The 21,333-nt window shown below is 46.4% G+C and overlaps 1 protein-coding gene across 3 annotated transcripts in view; it reads left to right on the top strand.

The window, feature by feature from the left end:
• ARIH2 (ariadne RBR E3 ubiquitin protein ligase 2) overlaps window positions 1–21,069 on the top strand; it is a 50,108-nt gene extending 29,039 nt beyond the window's left edge. For 2 of the 3 annotated variants that reach the window (XM_004760702.3, XM_013060617.2), the window contains 13 exons: window positions 1,802–1,869; window positions 5,651–5,714; window positions 7,142–7,292; window positions 8,376–8,497; window positions 10,009–10,118; window positions 12,033–12,150; window positions 13,134–13,184; window positions 13,275–13,296; window positions 15,271–15,422; window positions 16,233–16,376; window positions 16,982–17,050; window positions 18,541–18,624; window positions 18,849–21,069. In XM_004760702.3, coding sequence (XP_004760759.1) covers window positions 1,802–1,869; window positions 5,651–5,714; window positions 7,142–7,292; window positions 8,376–8,497; window positions 10,009–10,118; window positions 12,033–12,150; window positions 13,134–13,184; window positions 13,275–13,296; window positions 15,271–15,422; window positions 16,233–16,376; window positions 16,982–17,050; window positions 18,541–18,624; window positions 18,849–18,920 — 1,227 coding nt within the window. In that variant the 3' untranslated portion in view covers window positions 18,921–21,069. The other variant, XM_045080196.1, reaches the window with a different exon arrangement.
• The last annotated feature ends 264 nt before the right edge of the window (window positions 21,070–21,333 follow it).

Here is a 21,333-nt window from a genome sequence, read left to right as displayed (position 1 = left end):
TTTCTCAAGATGTACCTGGGCTGTAGGACAAAAAGGCATTCACTCACTGCACTTTGACATAGTGTCTAATGCTGAGTATACACTGGGACATGTCCTTGTTTAGCACGTATGCTCCTGTTTCCTTTCAGGAGTGACTTGAGCTCTAGGGCCAGGGATTACATGTTGGTCACTGTGTCTTTCCCTCTGCAGTTCTTACCTGTGGACCAGCTGCCTTACGGTTCCTTGGTAGCTTCTGTGTAAAGACTCAGTCCAGTGGGGCAGAGGACCAGGGTTCTGCGTGTCCTCTTGGCTTTCTGGTCTGAAGTGTGCTCCTTGTTTCTCCTTGATTCAGTAGCACCTCGTGCTCCACACTGCTCTCTCTAGAAGCCTGATTTAGACCTCCAAACACAACCGTATCTTCTGTGGCCCTACGCTAGTCTTGACAACCTCAGGGTGTTCCTTTCTGTAACTAGTCCTCTTCCCCTCCCCACCCCCTTTTTTTTAGCAAGAGAGAGTGAGAGCGAGCGAGCATGAGCATGCGTGAGCTGGGGAGGGGCGGGGGGGTGCGGGGGAAGAATCCCAAGCAGGCTTTCCATTCAGTGCAGAGCCAGACACAGGGTTCTATCTCATAACCCTGAGATCATGACCTGAGCTGAATTCAAGAGTAAGATGCTAACTGACTGAGCCACCCAGGTGCCCTAGTCTGCTTTACCTATTAACCAAGATACTGTGACTATAACACGTACCTGCTGTCTTACTACTGGCTTCTTTGCCCTAAATTAAAATGTGAACTTCTTATGTCGATAACTTATTTCTGTAACATCCTTTTCAATGACTGCATACTAAATCATTGCATGGATCTGTCATATATTATTTACCTAGTTCCTTTTTGTTGGACATTTAGATTATTTTTAATTTTTTACTCTTGCAAAACACTGCTGTATACATATCTTTTATGATTTCCTCAGAAAAATTTACAGAAGTAGAATTGCTAGCTCAGAGCTCCTTCTGGGGCTCTTTGATAGCCACAACCAGAGTGCTTTAAAATGTAGGGGCCACAAAAAAAATGTAGGGGCCACAAAAGCTGTCCATAGGCTTTTAAATCATACTTGTGATCGGGGCTCATTGGTTGCCAGGAATTTGGAGATTTTAAGCAGGGGTGTTTTGATTTGCTGGATTTATACAAGAAGTGCAAGCCTGAAGATTTTTTGCAAGTGACAGGCCTAACTAGAGGTGCACTTTCCATGTGTGGCCTCCTACAGCAGCTTGAGGGAACATAGGCCACATCAGGGAACACACAGCTCTTCTGCTTCAGTCAAATGGTGGGTTGTTACTATAACAGGGTGTTTTTACTTCAGCTTCAAATCAGACTAATTTCTTAGAAGTGTCATTAATGAAAATAAAAAAAGTCAAAGAGATCCAGGAAAGATTATATTAATATTATCACTAAGATTATAAGAGTCCTTTTTTTTTTTTTAAGATTTTATTTATTTATTTGACAGAGATCACAAGTAGGCAGAGAGGCAGGCAGAGAGAGAGGAGGAAGCAGGCTTCCTGCTGAGCAGAGAGCCCAGTGTGGGGCTCGATCCCAGTACCCTGAGATCATGACCTGAGCCGAAGGCAGAGGCTTTAACCCATTGAGCCACCCAGGCGTCCCATAAGAGTCTGAATTTAAAAAATGAAGCAGAGAACCAAGAGGAAGAATTTGGAAATCAAACCTGGGCCTGCCGTAGACATGAATGCATGCACTTCTCAAAATATGGAGTTCTCCGAAAGAAACAACAGTTGTAATTTGATTTTTTTTCCCCTTTCTTCTTTCTAGGTATCTCATTCAGTTGCTAAACTTATATTAGTTAATTTCCACTGGCAAGTTGCAGAGATATTGGACAGGTAAGGTATTTTGGGGGAAGAGAGGTGGCATTGCCCATAGCCTCTTTCTCTGCCCATTTACGCAGTAGTGATTATTGTTGATGTTTTGGAGTATACTTACAATGTGCATATTATATATTTAAAACATTGGATCATATTGAATATCCTTTTTTCTCTCAATACCTGGCAAACATTTTCCCATGACTGCATCATATTCTTTCTATCTCAGTTTTATTGCTGGCTCAGTATTTCATCACGTAGACGTCCCATGCTTTTTCCAAACCCCTGTTGTCAGTGAAATTAGTTCGATTTTTTAATGCCATTATGAATTTGTAATCAGTGCCCTTCTATATAACATTTGCCAACATCTCCATTTGTTTCTTTTGGATATATCAAGTGAGAAATGAAACATTCTTTTGAATCCAAAAGAAGCAAATGGAGATGTTGGCAAGTGTTCTTCAGAAAAGATAGGCCAGCTTACCACCAGAGCCAGACCTCTTGAGGCATAGACCTTAGAGTCTCAAGATGTCTTGGGAGTGGTCAGGAGGAGGGGTTCCTCTTCCTGCTGCCCCTTCTTGGGAGGACTCCCCGTGCCCTGCCTGCAGAGGCATGTGCTTCTGTCTAGCGTAGGGTTTCTCACCCTCGACATCCATGCCATTTAGGGTTAGATAATTCTTTGTTGTGGGGGCACTGTTCTGTGACTTGTAAGAGGTTTGGCAGAATCTCTGGCAAAATCCATTTGAAAAGACAAAATAACAATAAAAAATGAGCAAAAGACAGAACAAGCATTTCACACAAAAGAAAGCACAAACAGCCCAACCTCCATAGTAATTTGGGACACTGAAGTTCACACCCCAAGCCTTTGAAATAAAAAATGTTTCCAAGTAACCCCTGGAGAACAAAATTGTCACTAGTGAGAATCACTGGTCCTGTCCCTGCCCTTTCACACACCTATGAGTCTTCCTTTGTATGGCGTGATCTGTTCATCTGCAGAGGAAGGTCCTGCCTCTCCTTCTCCAGGCTACGACATAACTGGGATGGCTGTACCTGCTGGAGCGGCTCAGCCCTCTCGGGAAGGAGCAAGTGCGCTTGTGATTTCACTGACTACACTCCTCACTCTCTATCCCCCAGAGCTGGATACATTTAGATAGACTTTCAAGTGAACTTTCTTTCACTGTCTGCACTGCTGTTTCTACTACCCAGAATTCTGAATCTATGTAGGTTCCAGCAGTGGGGTATCTCTCGCTATTCAAACTCTGTAGCCTAACATGGGAATGGACAAGATGGCTGAAGATAGTAAGAATATGGTATGAGAAAGTAGGAATAAAAGCAGAGGAAGGAGGCATTTTGACTAGGTGGAATAAGGAAGTCATGTGCAGGAGACATTTTTCCCTGCTCAAATTCCTGGATTCTGGGTAATGTGTTTTCCTGGGCTTTGTGTGCTACTTTGATTGCCACATAATAATTGTTTTTATTTTTATTATTTTTTAAGCTTTATATATTTATTTATTTTAGAGTGAGAGTGTGTGTGAGCAGGGTGGGGACAGAGGGAGAGGGAAAGAATCCAAGGAGACTCCCCATGGAGCCTAATGTGGGACTCTAAAGATCAGAGTCAGATACTTAACCTACTGAGTCACCAGGCACTCCTGGTTTTATTTTTAAATGTATGTATGCCATACCTCATTCCAGAAAGGAATTAAGTTTTTATTGTTTCTTTTTCAAAAATATATGTATTTGTACACACATGTGTGATGTGTGTAGGTTAAGGAATGATAAGGTAAAAATACTTAAGTGTCCACCCAAAATAAGAAACCCTCTGATCTTTGCTTAGAAGCCTCTGATGGCAGTGTCCGCCTGGCCACACCCCCTTCCTTCCTCTCCAAAGCAACCAGTATCTTGAATTGGGTATTGATCATTTTCTTGTTTATTCTTTTTTTTTTTTTTTAAGATTTTATTTATTTATTTGACAGGGGGTGGGGAGAGAGAGAGAACAAGCAAGAGGAGCAATAGAGGGAGAGAGAGAAGCAGGCTCCCTGCTTAGCAGGGAGCCTGATGCAGGGCTCAATCCTAGGACCCTGGGATCATGATCTGAGCCAAAGGCAGACACTTAAACAAATGAGCCACCTAGGCATCCCTTCTCAGTTATTCTTAAATTATATAACCTTTAGTTTCGTGTGGTTTTGTGTTTTTGTTTTTTTTAAGTAGGCTCCATGGAGCCTAGCACTGGACTTGAACTCAGGACCATTGAGATCAAGACCTGAACTGGGATCAAGAGTTGGATGCTTAATTGGCTGAGCCACCCCAGCACCCCTAGTTTTGTATGTTTTTAGAACTTTATAGACATGGAATCATACTGTATGTGTTCTTCAGTTTTTAAAACAAGGCTGCATTTTATGACATCCTGTCCATATTCCTGTCAAAAACCATTTGTGAGGGATGCCTGGGTGGCTTAGTTGGTCAAGTGTCTGCCTTCAGATCAGGTCATGATCTCGGGGTCCTGAGATTGAGTCCCGCATTGGACTTCCTGCTCAGCCAGGAGTCTCCTTCTCCCTCTGCCTGCTGCTCTCCCTGCTTGTGTGTGTGTCTCTCTCTCTGAGAAATAAATAAAATCTTAAAAAAAAGAAAAAATTGTGACTTCTAGTTTTTTGCTATTACAAGTAATGCAGCTCTGAAAACTTGTGCGTGACTCCTAGTGTCATAAGTTTTCCTACTGTTGAGTATAGAAAGTGAAGATATCTGTTCCTTAGCTTTACTAACTGGCAAAATGTTCCGAAGTGATTGTACTGTGTTACATGCCCACCAGTGGTATATGAGTGTTCCTGATACTGACAGAGTTGAAGTTTTGCAGTCTGGTGGATATAAATGACATATAATTGTGTCCTAGATTAGTATGTTTCATGTTAAGGGGCATTCGTGATTTCTTTTCTGCGAAATGCTTGTTCTGTCTTGGCCCATTTTTATTGTTATTTTGTCTTTTCAAATGGACTTGGAGGAAGTTTTCTTTTTATTTATTCTGAATATTGGTCTTTTGCCAATTATATATGTATTGAATTATCTTCCATTTATAGCCTGGCTTTTCACTTTATGGTGGGTTCTGATGAACTGAACTTCTTAAATGTAATATAATTTGTCAGAGTTTTTCTTTATGCTTTGCATTTTTTAAAGTTTTTATTTGAGTAATCTGTACACCCAACATGGGGCTTGGACCCACAACCCCCAGATCAACAGTCATATGCTCCACCAACTGAGCCAGCCAGGTGCCCCTGCATTTTCTTTGTCTTAAGATAGTCTTCCCTATTCTGAAGATAGCAATATTTCCGGAAAGGAGTTGAAAACAGACTTCAGACTTCGTAAGTATTTTTCCTACAGTTTGGTGTCTTTTGAATCAGGGTTATTACTCTCATACCAGTTGAGGGCTAAAAAAATTGAAAAAGATGGGGCTCCTGGGTAGCTTAATTGGTTAAGTGTCTGCCTTCAACTCTGGTCATGATCCCAGAGTACTTGGATTGAGCCTGCTTCTCCCTCTCCCCTTGCTGCTCCCTTTACTTATGTGCTTGCTCTCTCTCTCTCTTTCTGTCAAATGAATAAATAAGGTCTTTCTAAAAATATATAAAATAAAATAAAAAGCTGAGAGAGAGAAAAGTATTTAAGGTAAAAGGAAGCTTGATACTGTCAGAAGGTAAGTAGAGACAAAGGCACTTAAGTGTAACCACAGCACTTGTTGGTCTCATCTGGTTTTATTCAGAGGTTAAAATGTTGGTCTGTTTCTGAATCCCTTTATTTCTGCTTTTTTGTTTTGTAGATACAAGTCTAACTCTGCTCAGCTGCTCGTCGAGGCTCGAGTTCAGCCTAGTCCCTCAAAACATGTGAGTGTCTCCCACTTGAGCAAGGCTTCTCCTGACACACATGGCTCTTGCTGTGGCTTATGGTGTTAGTGAGAACCATCTTGCTTTGTTTATAGTACAACATGCTTGAGATTTTTGTTCCAGTATGGGCCTAAATCTTCCGTTTCCATTTTAAAGAGTTTCCTCATGGATGAAGAATAAATCATTGCCAGTCCTGGGGCCTTCTCCAGCCTCACCTTCCTCTTTACACTTACACACAGCCTGTACTCCAGTCCTGCTGGCCTATCCTGTCCCCATCTTTGCTGTGGGAATGGAACTCCTCTTTAAAGACCCACCTCTCACAAAGCCTGTGATCTCTTCTCTCCGAACACCTCTTAGTCATGTCTTGAAATCTTTACCTGCATGATGTGGCAATTCACTCATCTTTCTCAGCTCCCCTCCCAGACTGTGTGCTTTATGGTTAGGAACCGTATCTTACAATGCATAGCAATGTCCTTTGTATTTAGGAGTTTGACAAACATTTGTCACGTGAGTGAAGGCCATGTCGAAAGCGCTCTTTAGGAGGGAGAATCAGGGTTCAAATTAGCACACAACTTCTGTAGCTCTTAGGAGAAAATTTCCAGAAGCATTTTGGATAAACATGAGAATACAGCCTTTTTCCTCCAGTTGCATTTTGTATTCCCAGTGAACTAACCAGAACCTAATGTTAACCTATAGTGGACTTCTCCATCAGTTTGTGGCTTGGGCTAGGGGTCCCGCATTGTCTTTGCTGGTTCATGTAGCACGGCATGGATTCTGGAGTTCAAGCTTTGCAGTTATTTGCCCACATCCTGTAAGGTTTCTTCCCTCATCCCTCTAGGTTAATTGTATGTGATATCTTGCAGTGTGTTAAGGATGAGTTGTGAGTTAGTAAAAACCATGAAGCTTTGTGTTTCGGGCATATCTGTGTGGGAAAAGCACTGTCTTTGATAAGTAAACCTGCTGTTTGGGTTTGCTAGAAGCTTCACATGCTCAGCTCAGTCTCTGAGAACCTCTGTAGTGGGAGCTTTGTGCACCTAATGGTGCGGTTTGTAAAAGAAACCCAGTGGCCTCTGAAAGCAGAAGTTGGATTGAATGACCTTTAAAGACCTTGGCAATTTGGAAATCCAGAGTTTTTCAGCCTGACATTATAAACTACTGTAAGTTCTCCTTTCAGCCTTCCTCTGCCTCTCTCAATCCTAGTGATTATACAAGCCCAGCTCATGTGCCACCTCCTTCAGGAAGCCTTCCTGACTGGTGCTTTCTGTTCAGAACTTTTGGGACACACAGAGCCCACACACTGCAGTTGAGTTCTGACACGTGTTGCAGGGTCAGGCTCGCCTCCCATGCACCTAGCTGCGTCAGGCGCCCCTGTGGTCTCCTAGGATCTGAAGGCTCCTCTTCACTCAGTTGACTCTGTTTCTCCCCAGGTTCCCACGGCCCACCCCCCTCACCACTGCGCAGTGTGTATGCAGTTTGTGCGCAAGGAAAACCTACTTTCTCTGGCCTGTCAGCACCAGTTTTGCCGTAGCTGCTGGGAGCAGCACTGCTCAGTACTTGTCAAGGACGGCGTGGGTGTGGGTGAGTCTGCGGCAGAATTTGTAAAAGGCTGCCATGAAGTATTTATCTTCCGCTTTGCCCTTGCAGGTACTCAGGTCAGCTGCATGTTTTCTTCTGAGCCTGATAAGGGTTTTTACTGTCAGAACCATTAGTTTCTAAAAACATCAGGCTGCACAGTGGCACGATTTTCCCTAGTCCTGAGGATTGAGAGGATTAAGGCTATTATTTGGGCGTATGTGTGAATGTTGGTGTGAGTGCAAGGTGAACTTTTGGGAGAACTCTCCTTTAAGCTGCCTACCACATCTTGATGCCCCAAGTGGGAGCCATAACTCAGAAACCCTCAGAGAATCCTGCTATTTAGGTAGCATAACACAAATCAGGTTTGGCGACTGGTTATGGGAGTGGTTTTTTGTACTATGACTTTGATGGCATCAGAACTCAATTAGCATCCCCCTAACTGTATCTGCAGAATCTCATTGTGTTGGGTGGTGGTCACTTGCACGTAATATTAAATATCACAAAACAAAATTGTTAGTCAAGAGCCATATAGGATTTTTAAAGATTAACCTCTGCATGCCATGGGGGTCTTGAACTCACATCCCCAACATCAGGAGTCGCCTACTCTACCAGCTGAGCCAGACATACCCCAAGAACCATAAAGGATTTTTTTTAGATGATACTGCTTTTTTAGTGGTGCTGTTTGTGGTATATATGGAATTTGAGATAAATTTTAGTTGTGTCACTGCAAATACATTAATTTGTCTCTCTCTCTCTTTTTTTAAAGATTATTTATTTATTTATTTATTTATTTGACAGGTCGCAAGTAGGCAGAGAGGCAGGCAGAAAGAGAGGGGAAGTAGGCTCCCTGCTGAGCAGAGGGCCCGATGCGGGGCCCAATCCCAGGACCCTGAGACCATGACCTAAGCCAAAGGCAGAGGCTTAACCCACTGAGCCACCCAGGCGCCCCCCTCTCTCTCTTTTTAAAATAAATTCTGTGGCTTCAAGGATTTCCTATATAGAATCTGAATTTGTTGGGTGAAGGGAAATACATTACCATCGTGTCTTCTGCAGTGCAGTTATCCGTCATGTTGTTTTGTTCAACAGGAGTCTCTTGCATGGCTCAGGACTGTCCACTCCGAACACCAGAGGACTTTGTGTTTCCATTGCTGCCCAATGAAGAATTGAGAGACAAATACAGGCGCTACCTCTTTAGGGACTACGTGGAGGTATGACCAGCCCCTGTCTTTGCACATCTGTCTTCCTGGGCCTACCTTGCATCTCATGCTCACCACAGTCACTTTGTAGATGAGGCGGCCATTCGGTGCTCCAATGTGAAGAAAGAGCTCCGTGGTTTTTACAAAATGGAGAAACCACTAGAGTGGTAGTGAGGAGCACAGGGCCTGGAGTCAGGCTGACAGTGATGTGAATCCCAGATCTGTTAGTCCTCGCTGTGTAGCCTTCCACCCTTAATTTGACCCCAAGTCTTGGTTTTCTCTGGTAGAATGGTCAGTCAGGCCTCCTCCCCTTCCACACAGTTGCTTAAACAAACTGTTGTGTGTCAGGGGATGAACATGAGTCAGGGCTGTCTCAGGAGCTGCTGTTGCATTTGGTTCACTGGGTGATGATAAAGCACAGGGAAGGGATATTGGTTTTTTTTTTTTTTAAGATTTTTTTATCTATTTATTTGACAGAGATCACAAGTAGGCAGACAGGCAGGTGGGGGTGGGGTGGGAAGCAGGCTCCCCGCTGAGCAGAGAGTCCGATGTGGGGCTCGATCCCAGGACTCTGGGATCACGACCCAAGCTGAAGGCAGAGGCTTTAACCCACTGAGCCACCCAGGCCCCCTGAAGGGGGTATTGCTTCTTGTGCACTTTGAAAACTTATTCGGGATTCCAGCATGGTCAGTTTGGGATTTCCTTCCCTCCTCTGGGCTCGGGCTCGGCTCGGGCTTGCAGCCTCAGTGCAGCATAGTTTTCATCATTTTGCTGCTTGTGCCTGAGCTGACAAGATTGACTGACAGGCAGGGTCTTCTCGTGCATGGGCTTGGGATAAACAATGCCTTGTGCCCTTTGCTATTTGCCGCCTTTGGTACGTGCATGAGAGTCATTGAGCCTCTCAGAGCTTTTGTTTTTGTTTTTAGGCAAAATTGGTGTGTAACATTATATTGGTTTCAGGGATACAACATAATAACTCAGTATTTGTATATGCTACAAAGTGATCACCAAAGTAAATCTAGTTCCCTCTAACCATATAATTGAACCCCTTCACCCATTTCACACACCCTATTCCCCCTTCCTCTTCTGTTCTCTGTATCTTTGAGTTTTGTTAATTTTTTTTTTTTTTTTTAGATTCTGCATAGAAGTGAAATCATACCGTGGTTGTCTTTCTCCATCTTATGTCACTTAGGAATAATACTTTCAGATGCACAGCTCCCTAGGCTATGTTCCTTTCCAGACTTTGGTGCCTGTGCACTTTCATCTCACAGACACAGTTTTATATGATAATCTAGCTTTAGATCATTCTAGTGAGTTGCTGCCTAGTTTTAGCTAAATATTCTTATGTCTTCAATATCTGCCTGCCTAATGCTGTTCTTTGTGACATGCTTCCTGAATTCCTATAGCCCCTTGATAGAAGTCATCGGCTGGAAGGACAGAAGGTGTTTGCGCTCTCAGGGAAGTCTGATGTGGAAGCAGTGACTAGGGGATGTCCTCATTGTTTCTCTTTGGTGTGTTCACAGAGTCATTACCAGCTCCAGCTGTGCCCTGGTGCAGACTGCCCCATGGTTATTCGGGTACAGGAGCCTAGAGCTCGCCGAGTACAGTGCAATCGGTGCAACGAGGTGTTCTGGTAAGAGTGAGTGCGGGCACTGAGCATCCCTGGGCTTCTGCCTTGTCCTCCGAAGCACAACTGCCATTGCTGTGGGTGAGGGTGGGTCTGAGAAAGACAGGGTCTGTGAGCCTAACCCGGCAGCTCTGCTCCAAGTGGGCCAGGTATATACCCAGCATCTCACGTTCCACAGGATGTTTCATCATGCTCAGTCCAGAAACAAGAGTGGCATAGATTCTCAGAAAATGTGCTATGGTTTTTATTATGAGACTCATGGCACCGAGATGTGTCTGTGTGGGTTTGTATTTGCCTGCACAGATAATCGTGTGTTACTGTGTTTGAAAGCTACAACCTTCAGTGTTTGAATCTTTCTCCATCTTGGCCTTTGTAGGCTGATTTTATAACACTATAATTCATAAAGGTAGTTTATGTCTGGGGTTTACTCCATTCAGTAGGTGGAGGTATAGCTAAAGTGTACTGAAGACTTCCCTTGGGAAAGACATTATTCTGATCACTTTACGTACGTTGTCACAACTGTGTACAATTGGTACTATTGCCCTTATGTTATAGGGTGGAAATGTAGATGCAGGGCAATGGCAGAGCCATAACTTAGGTCCACTTCTATGTCTCTCTCTAATCATGCCTCCCTAAGATGATTCATGGTGGGGCTTCAGAGAAACTATGTGGAAAATTAGTGTGTGTGCATGTGTTCTTGCCTTTCAAAACATTGTTGAGGGACTCTGGGGCTCACCAAAGATTAAGAACCACTAACGTAAGCATTCCTTGGTGGGTCAGTCAGTTAAGTGTCTAACTTTTGATTTCATCTGTTGTCTTGACATCAGGGTCGTGAGTTCAAGCCCCATGTTGGGATCCATGCTAGGCATGGAGCTTACCTTAAAACAAAACACAAACCACTAATGTAGTTGCTCTCTATACTTTGTACCGCACTTTATTATTATTTTTTAAAGATTTTATTTATTCGACAAAGACAGCACATGTGGAGGGAGAGGGAGGAGCAGGCTTCCCACTGAACAGAGAGCTTCCCAGGACCCTGAGATTATGACCTGAGCCAAAGACACGCCTGTGTCCCACATTATAAACTTCTTTCCCTGGGGCATGGGTTAGACGGTTTGCCTTCATGCATTTACTGTCCAGACATTGTGTTAGCTTGGACAAAAGGGAAATTAAAAACATGGAAACCTAGCCAGGCAAGTGTTGGAGTGCTTTCTTTTCTGATTTTAAGTTTCAGGCATTGTCAGGTGTATCGTGGCCCTGCCAACTGAACGGGTTCTGTCGTGTGTATATCTTGTGCACATCTGACTGGGAGCTGAGTCAGGGCTCCCAAAAAAGTTGATCTTGGTTCTGCCTTGGATCCCAACTTAGTTATCCATCTCAAAGAACCCCACCATGCCCTTTGAGAAGCTGAACTCTGAATTTCACATCCTTTAAGGGAGAATTGACACCGCACAGGATATTTAAGACAGAAGCATTTTTTTTTTTTTAAGATTTTATTTATTTATTTATTTGACAGAGAGAAATCACAAGTAGATGGAGAGGCAGGCAGAGAGAGAGAGAGAGGGAAGCAGGCTCCCTGCCGAGCAGAGAGCCCCATGTGGGACTCGATCCCAGGACCCTGAGATCATGACCTGAGCCAAAGGCAGCGGCTTAACCCACTGAGCCACCCAGGTGCACCAAGACAGAAGCATTTTATTGAGGTTTATTAGGAGTGTGACTTCATGTGTTTAGATTGAAGAGAAATTCATACAGTATTTCAGTATAGTTCTAGGTAAGTAAGGATCTCAAAGGCCTTGAAAAATGACGAGACTTCTTTGAGAAACTCTAACTCAGGATCTGTTGGCTTGGATAGAAGGAAAATGGAAAACATGGGACCCTGACCTAACAATTATTTGAATGTTTTTCTTTTCTGGTTTTAAGTTTCAAGTGTCGTCAGATGTATCACGCCCCCACAGACTGCGCCACAATCCGGAAATGGCTCACGAAGTGTGCAGACGACTCTGAAACAGCCAACTACATTAGTGCTCACACTAAAGACGTAAGGACTGTATCTTACCTGTCATGGACCTGCCCTCCTTAATGCTGCCTAGGGCCTCGCCCAGGAGGCTGGACATTTGAGAGCAGAACAGGGCCCCAGGGCCCTTGCTGGAGGCTACAGACCTTTGCCCAGACTTGGCAGAGTTTGCAGTGGACTATCATAGTATGTGTTGGGTGCATTTCTTTTAATAAAATGCTGAACTACCTGGAAAAGCTTGACCCATGGGGTGACTAATTAGAAAAACCTGGGTTTCTTGAGTGCCTCTGGCCTTTAACAGCCCTAGAAGAGAGGTGGTTGATCGCAACATATAGTAAAGAGCAAGGCTCTGCTGCAAGCCCAGGCATGCCCTGTTCTCACTCTGAAATTTCCCATGGGAAAACATGGCCGTCAGCCCCTCAAGCCCTGGGTGACTCAGCACCTACCCTGAGCTGGTCATGTGCTGAATTGCTGCACTCACAGCACAGCTGTGACCATGACCTCATTAAACAGTCTGCTTCGTGGCCGTGGGAGAGCAGAGCATCACACTGGTCTCTGCATTGCTGTCTAGGTTGGGCATCTCTCAGTGAGAGCAAGTGAGTGCTAGTGGCTGCTCCCATGGCCTCTTGCAGGAGTAGGCGTCCAGGCAAGCTGACAGGACTTGGTCCAGGGGGCAGTGCTTGTGTTGCTTTGGCATTCTTCCCAAGCAGGCAGCTTTGTGCTGACTCAGCTGTGCTTAATCTGAGCAGCCTCGTGGCAGAGACAGATGGTGGAAGACTTAGTGGGGCTCAGCCGGTGCTTGGAGTGTTTCAGAGCCAAACGTGCTGACCTCATTTCCTTGAATTGCTGTTCCAGCCTCAGCGACCCGCCACATTTAAGTGAGATGCTCCTCCCCAGAAGGGCTCGCACGATGAGCTACTGGGCACGGGTGCCAGGAGCTTTGTGTAATTTGTCTTAGAACCAGCCTGGTGGTGTGTGAGCCTAACGGCGCCCTTCTGTCTCCTCAGTGTCCCAAGTGCAACATCTGCATTGAGAAGAACGGAGGCTGCAACCACATGGTGAGCAGAAGCCCGTACCCTTTGCATATGTGCCGTGGAGCCTTTGGTCAGCGTTCCCTTAACATGTTCTCTTCTGTTTCCCTCTGACAGCAATGCTCCAAGTGTAAACACGGTGAGTTCCAGGTGTGGTGCACGAGGCCCAGGGGCACAGTCTGCGTTTCTTGTGCTGGGCCTCCACGGCTTGTTTAGTGAGTGCTTTTGTAGTGAAGTGACAAAGGGCGGCCGCAGTCACTTACAGTACCCATCCCAAAGCAGCTCTTAGTCTTTTATCTATCTCTTCTGGTGCTCTTACAATCTCACTGCCATCTTGCTGACACAGATAGAAGTCACAGTTGGCATGACTCTTAGACCTTCATGATCCTCAGTCATCCGAGAAGATTTAGTGTGCTCTTTTTATTTTTGCCAAGGCAGGTAAGTAATGGGGGCTTATCTGTGCTACCTTACAGATAACCTTTCAGAACAGGCTGTTTTATTGGCGGGAGTCACAGAAGAGTCTTCCTTTGAGGTTTTACAAAGTTTCCACAAGGGCTTTTGATACAGCTTTTCAGATCGCCTTTATCAGGAGTAGCTTATTACATGGAACCTGTTGGCTTTGCTTTCCTTCCTGTCAGATGCAGTAAAGAAATTTGTTCAAGTAGAAAGTATGTACAAACAGGTCTCCTTCATCACAGCTTCAGTGCTGAACAGAAGGCCCTGAGGGTTTCTCTTTGTAAGGATTCATCTAATGGTATTCCTCTGTTTTCCCAAGAGCCCACCATAATCAGAATGGACATGACAAGGAATTAGAAGGGAACAGTGACAGTGAAGTATAGCATGAAGTCAGGCTGTGGGTAGTGGCATATTTCCTCAGTGGTATCCCACTCTGTGTTTGAGTGAGAGGGGCGTGTATCATCCACTTAGGACAGTGCATAAGACATGCACATGGTTTAAAGAGAAATGGCAAGTGAACACCCCGGTACCTACCCATCATACTCCTAGTACCCAGGAAGTCCCCTGAGTATCCCTCCCCACAGTCTTCCCATCCCTCACCACCCAGAGTTAGCCGCCACCCCTTGCATTCCTGTATAGTTTGACCACCTCTACAGGTAACCCTGAGCATTGCAGTAGTGTTTAAGACAGGAGCAAGCAGCAAGATTAAGGGGATTGCAGTATTGCTGCTGTTTGGTGAAGGTTCCCAGGAGAAGAGAACGAACTCTGGGTCTCTGAGTTTGGCTTTAGCCTCCCCAGATTTTATATAAGAGGTCCTTTGGAGAAGTCAGTGAACCATCTTGAACCATCTTGAATCCTGGAAAACAGGGTTTACCCTGTCGGGGTCTTTGTCAGAGATAGGATATACATCAGACAGGCTAGAGATCTGGCCATCAGCGGAACTGTGGTTGGCCACCTGCCATTGGACCGCAGTAAATGTTGGATATTTGGTGGATTTATTTTATTTTTTTTTATTCTAATATTTGGTGAGCTTTTGGTTTTTTTGGGGTTTTTTTATGATTTTTTTTATTTTTGGTCGATCTTTATTTTTACCTTTTGGTTTCCTCAGTGTAGAAGCAGACTCATAATTCTGAGTAGGAACTATTGGGTAGCTGTTGGTTTTATAGAAGTGTTCTTTTTTTAAGAAATGACAAAATAGGTGAAAGCCTTTATTCCTAATTTTTGTACAAAATCGTCTTAGGATAGGCGTTGTGAGGATGGGCGGTAGTCAGGGCAAACCTGTGTTCCGGATGGCCGGATGGGCCTCACTGGACAAGTTTCTGCGTCTCTCAGTGGCCCTGACACAGCACACCAGTGGTCTTGCACAGTCAGCACCCTCCCGTGTTGGGTTAAGAAGGTACAAAGCTTATGTGCTTATGGAACAGCGAGTATCTGCTGGCTGTTGTACCTAGTGGCAAGGAAGGGCTATAGGGACAGTGTTATGTGTCAAAGAGGAGAGGTGCACATTCCTCCTGGAAACAGGCACCCATAGGAAGCTGTGGGCAGGTAACAACCCCCACACCTCTACCCTTTCACAGGATCTGTCCCACCGCTTTGCTGTTGGAGGAATGTCGGCTTACCTTGTGGGTGTAAATACCTCATTTTCTATTCTTTGCAGACTTCTGCTGGATGTGTCTAGGAGATTGGAAGACCCATGGCAGCGAGTATTATGAGTGCAGTCGGTACAAGGAGAACCCCGACATTGTCAACCAGAGCCAGCAGGCACAGGCCAGGGAGGCCCTCAAGAAGTACTTGTTCTACTTTGAGAGGGTAGGCGTCTTCTCTGGAAACTGCCCCTCATGAGTGGGCTTTTTCCCACTGGCGTGCTAAGGGAGAACTCCCAGGGACTGGTGTGCGGTACGTGCACACAGAAGTCAGGGAGAGGAGCTCCTGTAGTGGGCCTGAGTGATGCTTCCATAAATGTAGCTTATGGGCTCCACAGGGCAGCCATGACCAATAGCGCTCTTTGAATCATGGGTTGAAGGACAATGAGGGGAGCATCAGGTAGTCTTTTACATCTGGTACCATCTTAAGCAGATTTAGAGGACAGTTCCTCCTAGGAAGACCCTTCAGAAGCCCACAGAGTACGGCGCATTTGCTTTCTAAGCAGAGTAGACCAGTGGGTACCCAGCTTTGTTTCGTCCTCAGGGCTGAAGACCTGTTGCCCTAGATGGTAGAGTGATCTGAATGGTAGGCGCTGCTTAGGACAGGGTCAGTATATGGTCTGAGGAAGTCCCCTTCTTGGAGCACCTGAGCGGCGTGGTCGCAGCCGACTAGTGATTTCGGCTCAGATTATGATCTCAGGGTCCTGGGATCAGCTGACATTGGGCTCTGCACCTAGCAGGGTGTCTGCTTCTCTCCATCTCCCTCTGCCCCTCCACCCTGCCCTGCGGGCGTGCCCTCTACCCTCTCTCCCAAATAAATAAATTGTTGAAAAGAAGAAGAAAAAGTCCTCCTCCTGCCCTCTCAAGGACACACGTTTCCCCATAAGTTAGATGAAGCTTTGGCCATGCTGTGCCAACCAAGGTGTCTGTTCTGAACTTCCATCTGGACTTGCGCACCTTTCTCTGTGCCCTGTAGTGGGAAAACCACAACAAGAGCTTGCAGCTAGAGGCACAGACCTATCAGCGGATTCATGAGAAGATTCAGGAGAGAGTCATGAATAATCTGGGGACGTGGATCGATTGGCAGTACCTACAGAATGCTGCCAAGCTCTTGGCCAAGGTCTGTACCCCCTCCGTCTTCTGATCCCTGGCCCTGTCAGGCCCAGACATCTGAGGATGGGAGGGTGGGAGACAGTTTTGGGGGCAGGGGAGCCCAGCACTTCGTATCACTTTGTATGCTTCTGCTTCTGGGCCCACAGTTCCCTGGGCTGTGCCCACTGAGGACCCAGCCTGCTGCTGGCTGCCAGGGGATTTCCAAGAAGAGTTCCGCTACCTCAGCCACAGGGAGGGAAGTGCAGGGGAAACTAGAGCCCTTCTTCTTTTGTCCTATCCACGGTCACTCCGAAGAAACTAAGAGATTATCTTTGGACAAGTGTTGAGATAGATGTGTGGACTCTGATGTCCGACTCGAGGGAAGAGCCATTGAGGCAACTGCTGGTGATAAATCACAGTTGGAAAAAGGAACCGTGTGTTCTGTGACCATTTCTGTTTCAGCTTTTCCCATGTTGTCCCCCAGTTCATCCTTGATTGGTTTGGCGTCATTTCTTTCAAGCCTGTACCTGTAGAGCCAGGCTCACTTGCGTGGTAGGGTAAGAATCATGAAAGCCACCAGGGACGCGTGCGGTTTGGGTCACACGTGCACGCGCCTTCTCTCTTCTGTTCCAGTGCCGGTACACCCTGCAGTACACTTACCCATATGCCTACTACATGGAATCTGGACCCAGGAAGAAGCTGGTAAGGCCAAGCAGTCCTGTGCTCTGCCCTTGAGCTTCAGAGATACCCTTGTCTACCCGTACTTTCCAGGAGAGTGGGGACCAGACCTGGGTTGTTGGGAGGGCAAAACTGTCCGTTTTAAAAGGTAGCTCTCCAGGCGCCTGGGTGGCTCAGTGGGTTAAGCCGCTGCCTTCGGCTCAGGTCATGATCTCAGGGTCCTGGGATCGAGTCCCGCATCGGGCTCTCTGCTCGGCAGGGAGCCTGCTTCCTCCTCTCTCTCTCTGCCTGCCTCTCTGCCTACTTGTGATCTCTCTCTGTCAAATAAATAAATAAAATCTTTTTAAAAATAAATAAATAAATAAATAAAAGGTAGCTCTCCTAGGGCGCCTGAGTAACTCTTAGTTTTGGCTCAGGTTATGATCTCAGGGCGGTGAGGTTGAGCCCCACTCCACGCTCAGCACGGCACCTGCTTAAGATTCACTCTTTCACCCCTGTGTGCATATGTGCTCGCTCACTCTCTTTCTCTCTCAAAAAAAAAATTCAGTTCTCCTTTAGACTTCTCTAAAATAGACTTCAGGCATGGCATTTTATGTAATATCAAGGCAGATACACCAAAGCTCCTGAATGGCCGTAGTTACAGGACACTCTGTGGCCACGTGGGAGGCTGGCACCCATGCTTTAGGAGGACGCCCAGCTCGCACGTTCCTAATTTATAGTGGGCTTTTTTACATCTTTGTTTAATTCTCTGTCTTAGATATGGGTCATGTCCCCTGATGATAAAGTAGTTCGCATGTATTGTTTAAATGTTGGAAAACAGAAAAACATTTGCATCATCCGTAATCCCACCAAAAAGACATGGCCACTGTTAGCGTTTTTCAGCCTTTTAAAATTATTTCTACACTTACTGTTAATTATATACCTGCCATTTTGTTGTTATGACCATTTATTATTGCCGCTGTCCTTATTTACCAGGCTACTAAATACCATTTTTAAACTGTGCATAAATGTTTCATCACATGGCCGTCCCATCAGTTCGGGCGTTCGTTGTTGCTGTTTTCATTACTCTAAGATGTTGAGGAACGCTTCGTGTATAAATGTACAGCGGATGTACAATTACCAAGTCGAATGGTTTGAATATTTTTAAGACTTGATTTCCAGAAGGGCTGGAAAAAGGAAGTACTCTGTGAACACCATGTCTGTGAATATCCATTTTGACTTGTTTTTGCAGCATCTGTTGCCTATGTGGGGAATACTGTCTTCAGTGGCTTAACTTTTTCCCCTCTCTTTTGGGCTGGAGGGTGAGTGTGGCCTTGCCGCCTGGCTGCGCTCTTCAGGTAGCCTTTTGACTGGATTCTGGCTCTGGCGATAGGAGCTAGCCCTGCTCTCTGAGGACCGGCTCAGGGCTGTCTGTAGTTCATACGAGCCTCAGGTGCTGCGTCTGCCCCTCCATCTGCAGGCCCTGGCCCGGCTGCAGCCCCTCTCCTTTTGACCCTCCTGCTCTGCCCATACAGTTTGAATACCAGCAGGCTCAGCTGGAGGCTGAGATCGAGAACCTGTCATGGAAGGTGGAGCGCGCAGACAGCTATGACAGAGGGGTAAGTGTCTCCTTCCTTCTTGGTGCCTCTGTTGCAGGTCTGGGAGGACCGGCTTGTTAGCAGGCGACAGGGTTGTCAGCATGTGGACCGGAAGCTCTGTAGGGAAGGGTGGGAAGGGCAGTGCCTTTGTCCCCTTGAAGCCCCTGACATGGTGGGTGTGGCTTTGGCTGCTCGGTACACTCGGGACTGGGCGGTGCAAGCACCATCTTGCTTCCCTGGTGCAGGACTTAGAGAACCAGATGCACATAGCAGAGCAGCGGAGGAGAACCCTGCTGAAGGACTTCCATGACACCTAGACTGGGACACGGACGCGCAGGAGTGAGGACGATGTGGCTGCGAGGCCTCCCGGCTGCCGAACTGCATGCTGCAGGCTCTGCCTTTCACCACCTCAGGCAACAGCCCGGGCCCCACTCCTAACAGACACTGGCCACACACAGTCCATTTCTGTTTTCTTCTCATCTTTTCGCTTTTTGTTTCTACCAGGGTAGAGGCCATGTTGAATTGGCCTCTTTTCAGGACTTTTAATTCCCCCTGGATGGTTGTTGGGAGGGAGGGAAAGTTTTTTCTGAATGACTATTAATAGTATTAGATCATTACAACTTATGTAATTTTCAAAGGTTGTATAATTATACAAAAAAAAAAAAAAGACAAACCATAGAATTACACAGAACCCTTTTTAAAAATAAATTGGCATTGGAGTGTTTTACCCTCTAGCTATTTTACTTAGAATGTAACATGCTGCCTGCCCACCCTGCCTCAGAATGTCTCCAGCAAGAGGGCCCCAGGGTGGTCTCTGTTTTCCAGATTCTCCTGTGTTTGGCCACAACTGGTGTCTCAAGGGAAAAGCGTGGGTGGCAGACGGTGGGGAATTGAGTTGGCCTATGTAACGGGCATGGAGCGCAGGGAATCACATCATGCCTTCTGCCTGGTCCTTGGGGACCCTTTGTGGTCAGGTGTACCTGCCTTACCCTGCAGTGAGGAGATAATACAGAAAGGGGCCTTGTCATAGGGTGTCTTTTGTCATCTCCGATGGCGTTGTGTGTGGCCTCATCTTTCTTCCAGGTTTCTTTGGGTCTGGCCACTGAGGCCAGAGACCATAACGGTATAGGTGGGGACATGAGTTCAGCACAGTGTTTCCTCTTGTCTCCTAAAGATCGAGATCTACTTTTAAAAGCAATTATTCCCCAAAATAAGTTCATTTTACCTTGGTCCTTTCTTTTGTGCCAGTGTTCCAGTGATATAACTAACCAGGTTCACACACGGCTGTGCGTACCTGACGCTGTGCTGCTACACTGTCTCTGGTGCACTTCAGGGTCAGAGTTCAGCATGGCTCACCCAAGGGCACAGGTCTTCCGGACTCAGGGGCCTTGTTTGCAAAAGTGCTTTTCATGTTATCAGGAGTGTGTTCTCCTCCTCCAGAGTGGCTTCTCAGGGGTCTGGAAGTCTGAGGCCAGGAGGGTCCTGGATTTGTGGTCCCAGCTACTATGCTGGAAGGGCTGGCCAGGGGAGACGGCCAGCTTCAGCACAGTTGAGTGCAAAGGAACAGGTGGTTGGTGTGGTGTCCTGCCTGTCCTGAACCTGGTTCTGTGAGCCTTCTAAATGTTACATCTGTGATACCTGGAGTTTTTGTGGCTTGGTTCATTGCCCCCACTCTGAGGTGGGCAGAGCTGTCTGTACTCGACAGGGCCTCCTTCACCTCCTGGAACAGTTGCTTGGGAGGTCTGTGAATATTCCAGAGAAGTCCCTTGATACTCAGACATTCTCACCTCAGTCAGCAGGTTCCCAGGGACCATGTTAGCTGTAAACTGAATCACTCTTGAAGACAGAGGGCAGCTATAATTCTTGGGATCATGGGATACACGGCTGGCTGCAGGCTCCTTGTCTCCCCTCCAGTCCCAACCCAGGCTTTGTCTCTTCCTGTCCTCCTCAAGGGAGGGACTGTGGGGTGGAGTGGGAGAACAAGTTAGGAGTACAGCACATGAGCCCAGAATTGAATGGCGGGGAGCTCACTGAAGGAGGAGCGGGCCTGCTACAGGACCTGGGGCTGGGTGTCTGTGCTGCCCACTCCGTCGGGTCCTTCCTGTGTCACCGCCATGCAGAGGCGTTGCAGCTCTGTGCCTTATGTCACACCCTGGACATCCTGGGCAGTTCTTGGCCTGCACAGCTACCACATGGTGCACTGGTACCCAGACTGTAGTCTGCAGCCCCTGACTTGTGGAGAGCTTCCGTTTGTGCCCCCAGGGGCTGTCCTTGGCCAACATCATCAGGAAGATGGGAAAGGTCAGGCAGAATTGTTCTGCCCTACAAAGGATAGAAGATAAAGGAAGGCACAGTGTTTTCATGAATTTACCATAATATCTTTGTTTTCTTCAAAGAAAAAGTTGAGGCAACGTCATCTGCTCAATGTTGAGTGGTTTATTCAAAATAAAGTTTCTGATTATAAAATTGTGTAGAGTCTTCCTTCCAAGGATCCAGATAACCTCCTGAACCAACACCCCAGGGGATTCTGGCCAATGTGCACCAATTGAGGGTCGTCCTCCTGATCAGCTCCCTCCTCTAGAGAGCTGTGAAGGTCCCAGGGGCCTCTGTTCTGCCTGCCTGCTGTGTCTGGCTTTCTGAGGAGAGGGCATCTACGGAGGGAAGTTGAATATCCTGCCCGTTTTTACTTTCCTCTCCCTCCCTGGGTTGCAGGCCATACCATTCTCCCCA

Source organism: Mustela putorius, unplaced genomic scaffold (assembly GCF_011764305.1).
Source record: "Mustela putorius furo isolate JIRA1106 unplaced genomic scaffold, ASM1176430v1.1 tig00000095_pilon_pilon_pilon, whole genome shotgun sequence".
In the NCBI taxonomy this organism is placed as follows: Eukaryota; Metazoa; Chordata; class Mammalia; order Carnivora; family Mustelidae; genus Mustela; species Mustela putorius.
The sequence above is the reverse complement of the archived record's forward strand: the minus strand, read 5'-3'. Positions and strand labels throughout refer to the sequence as shown.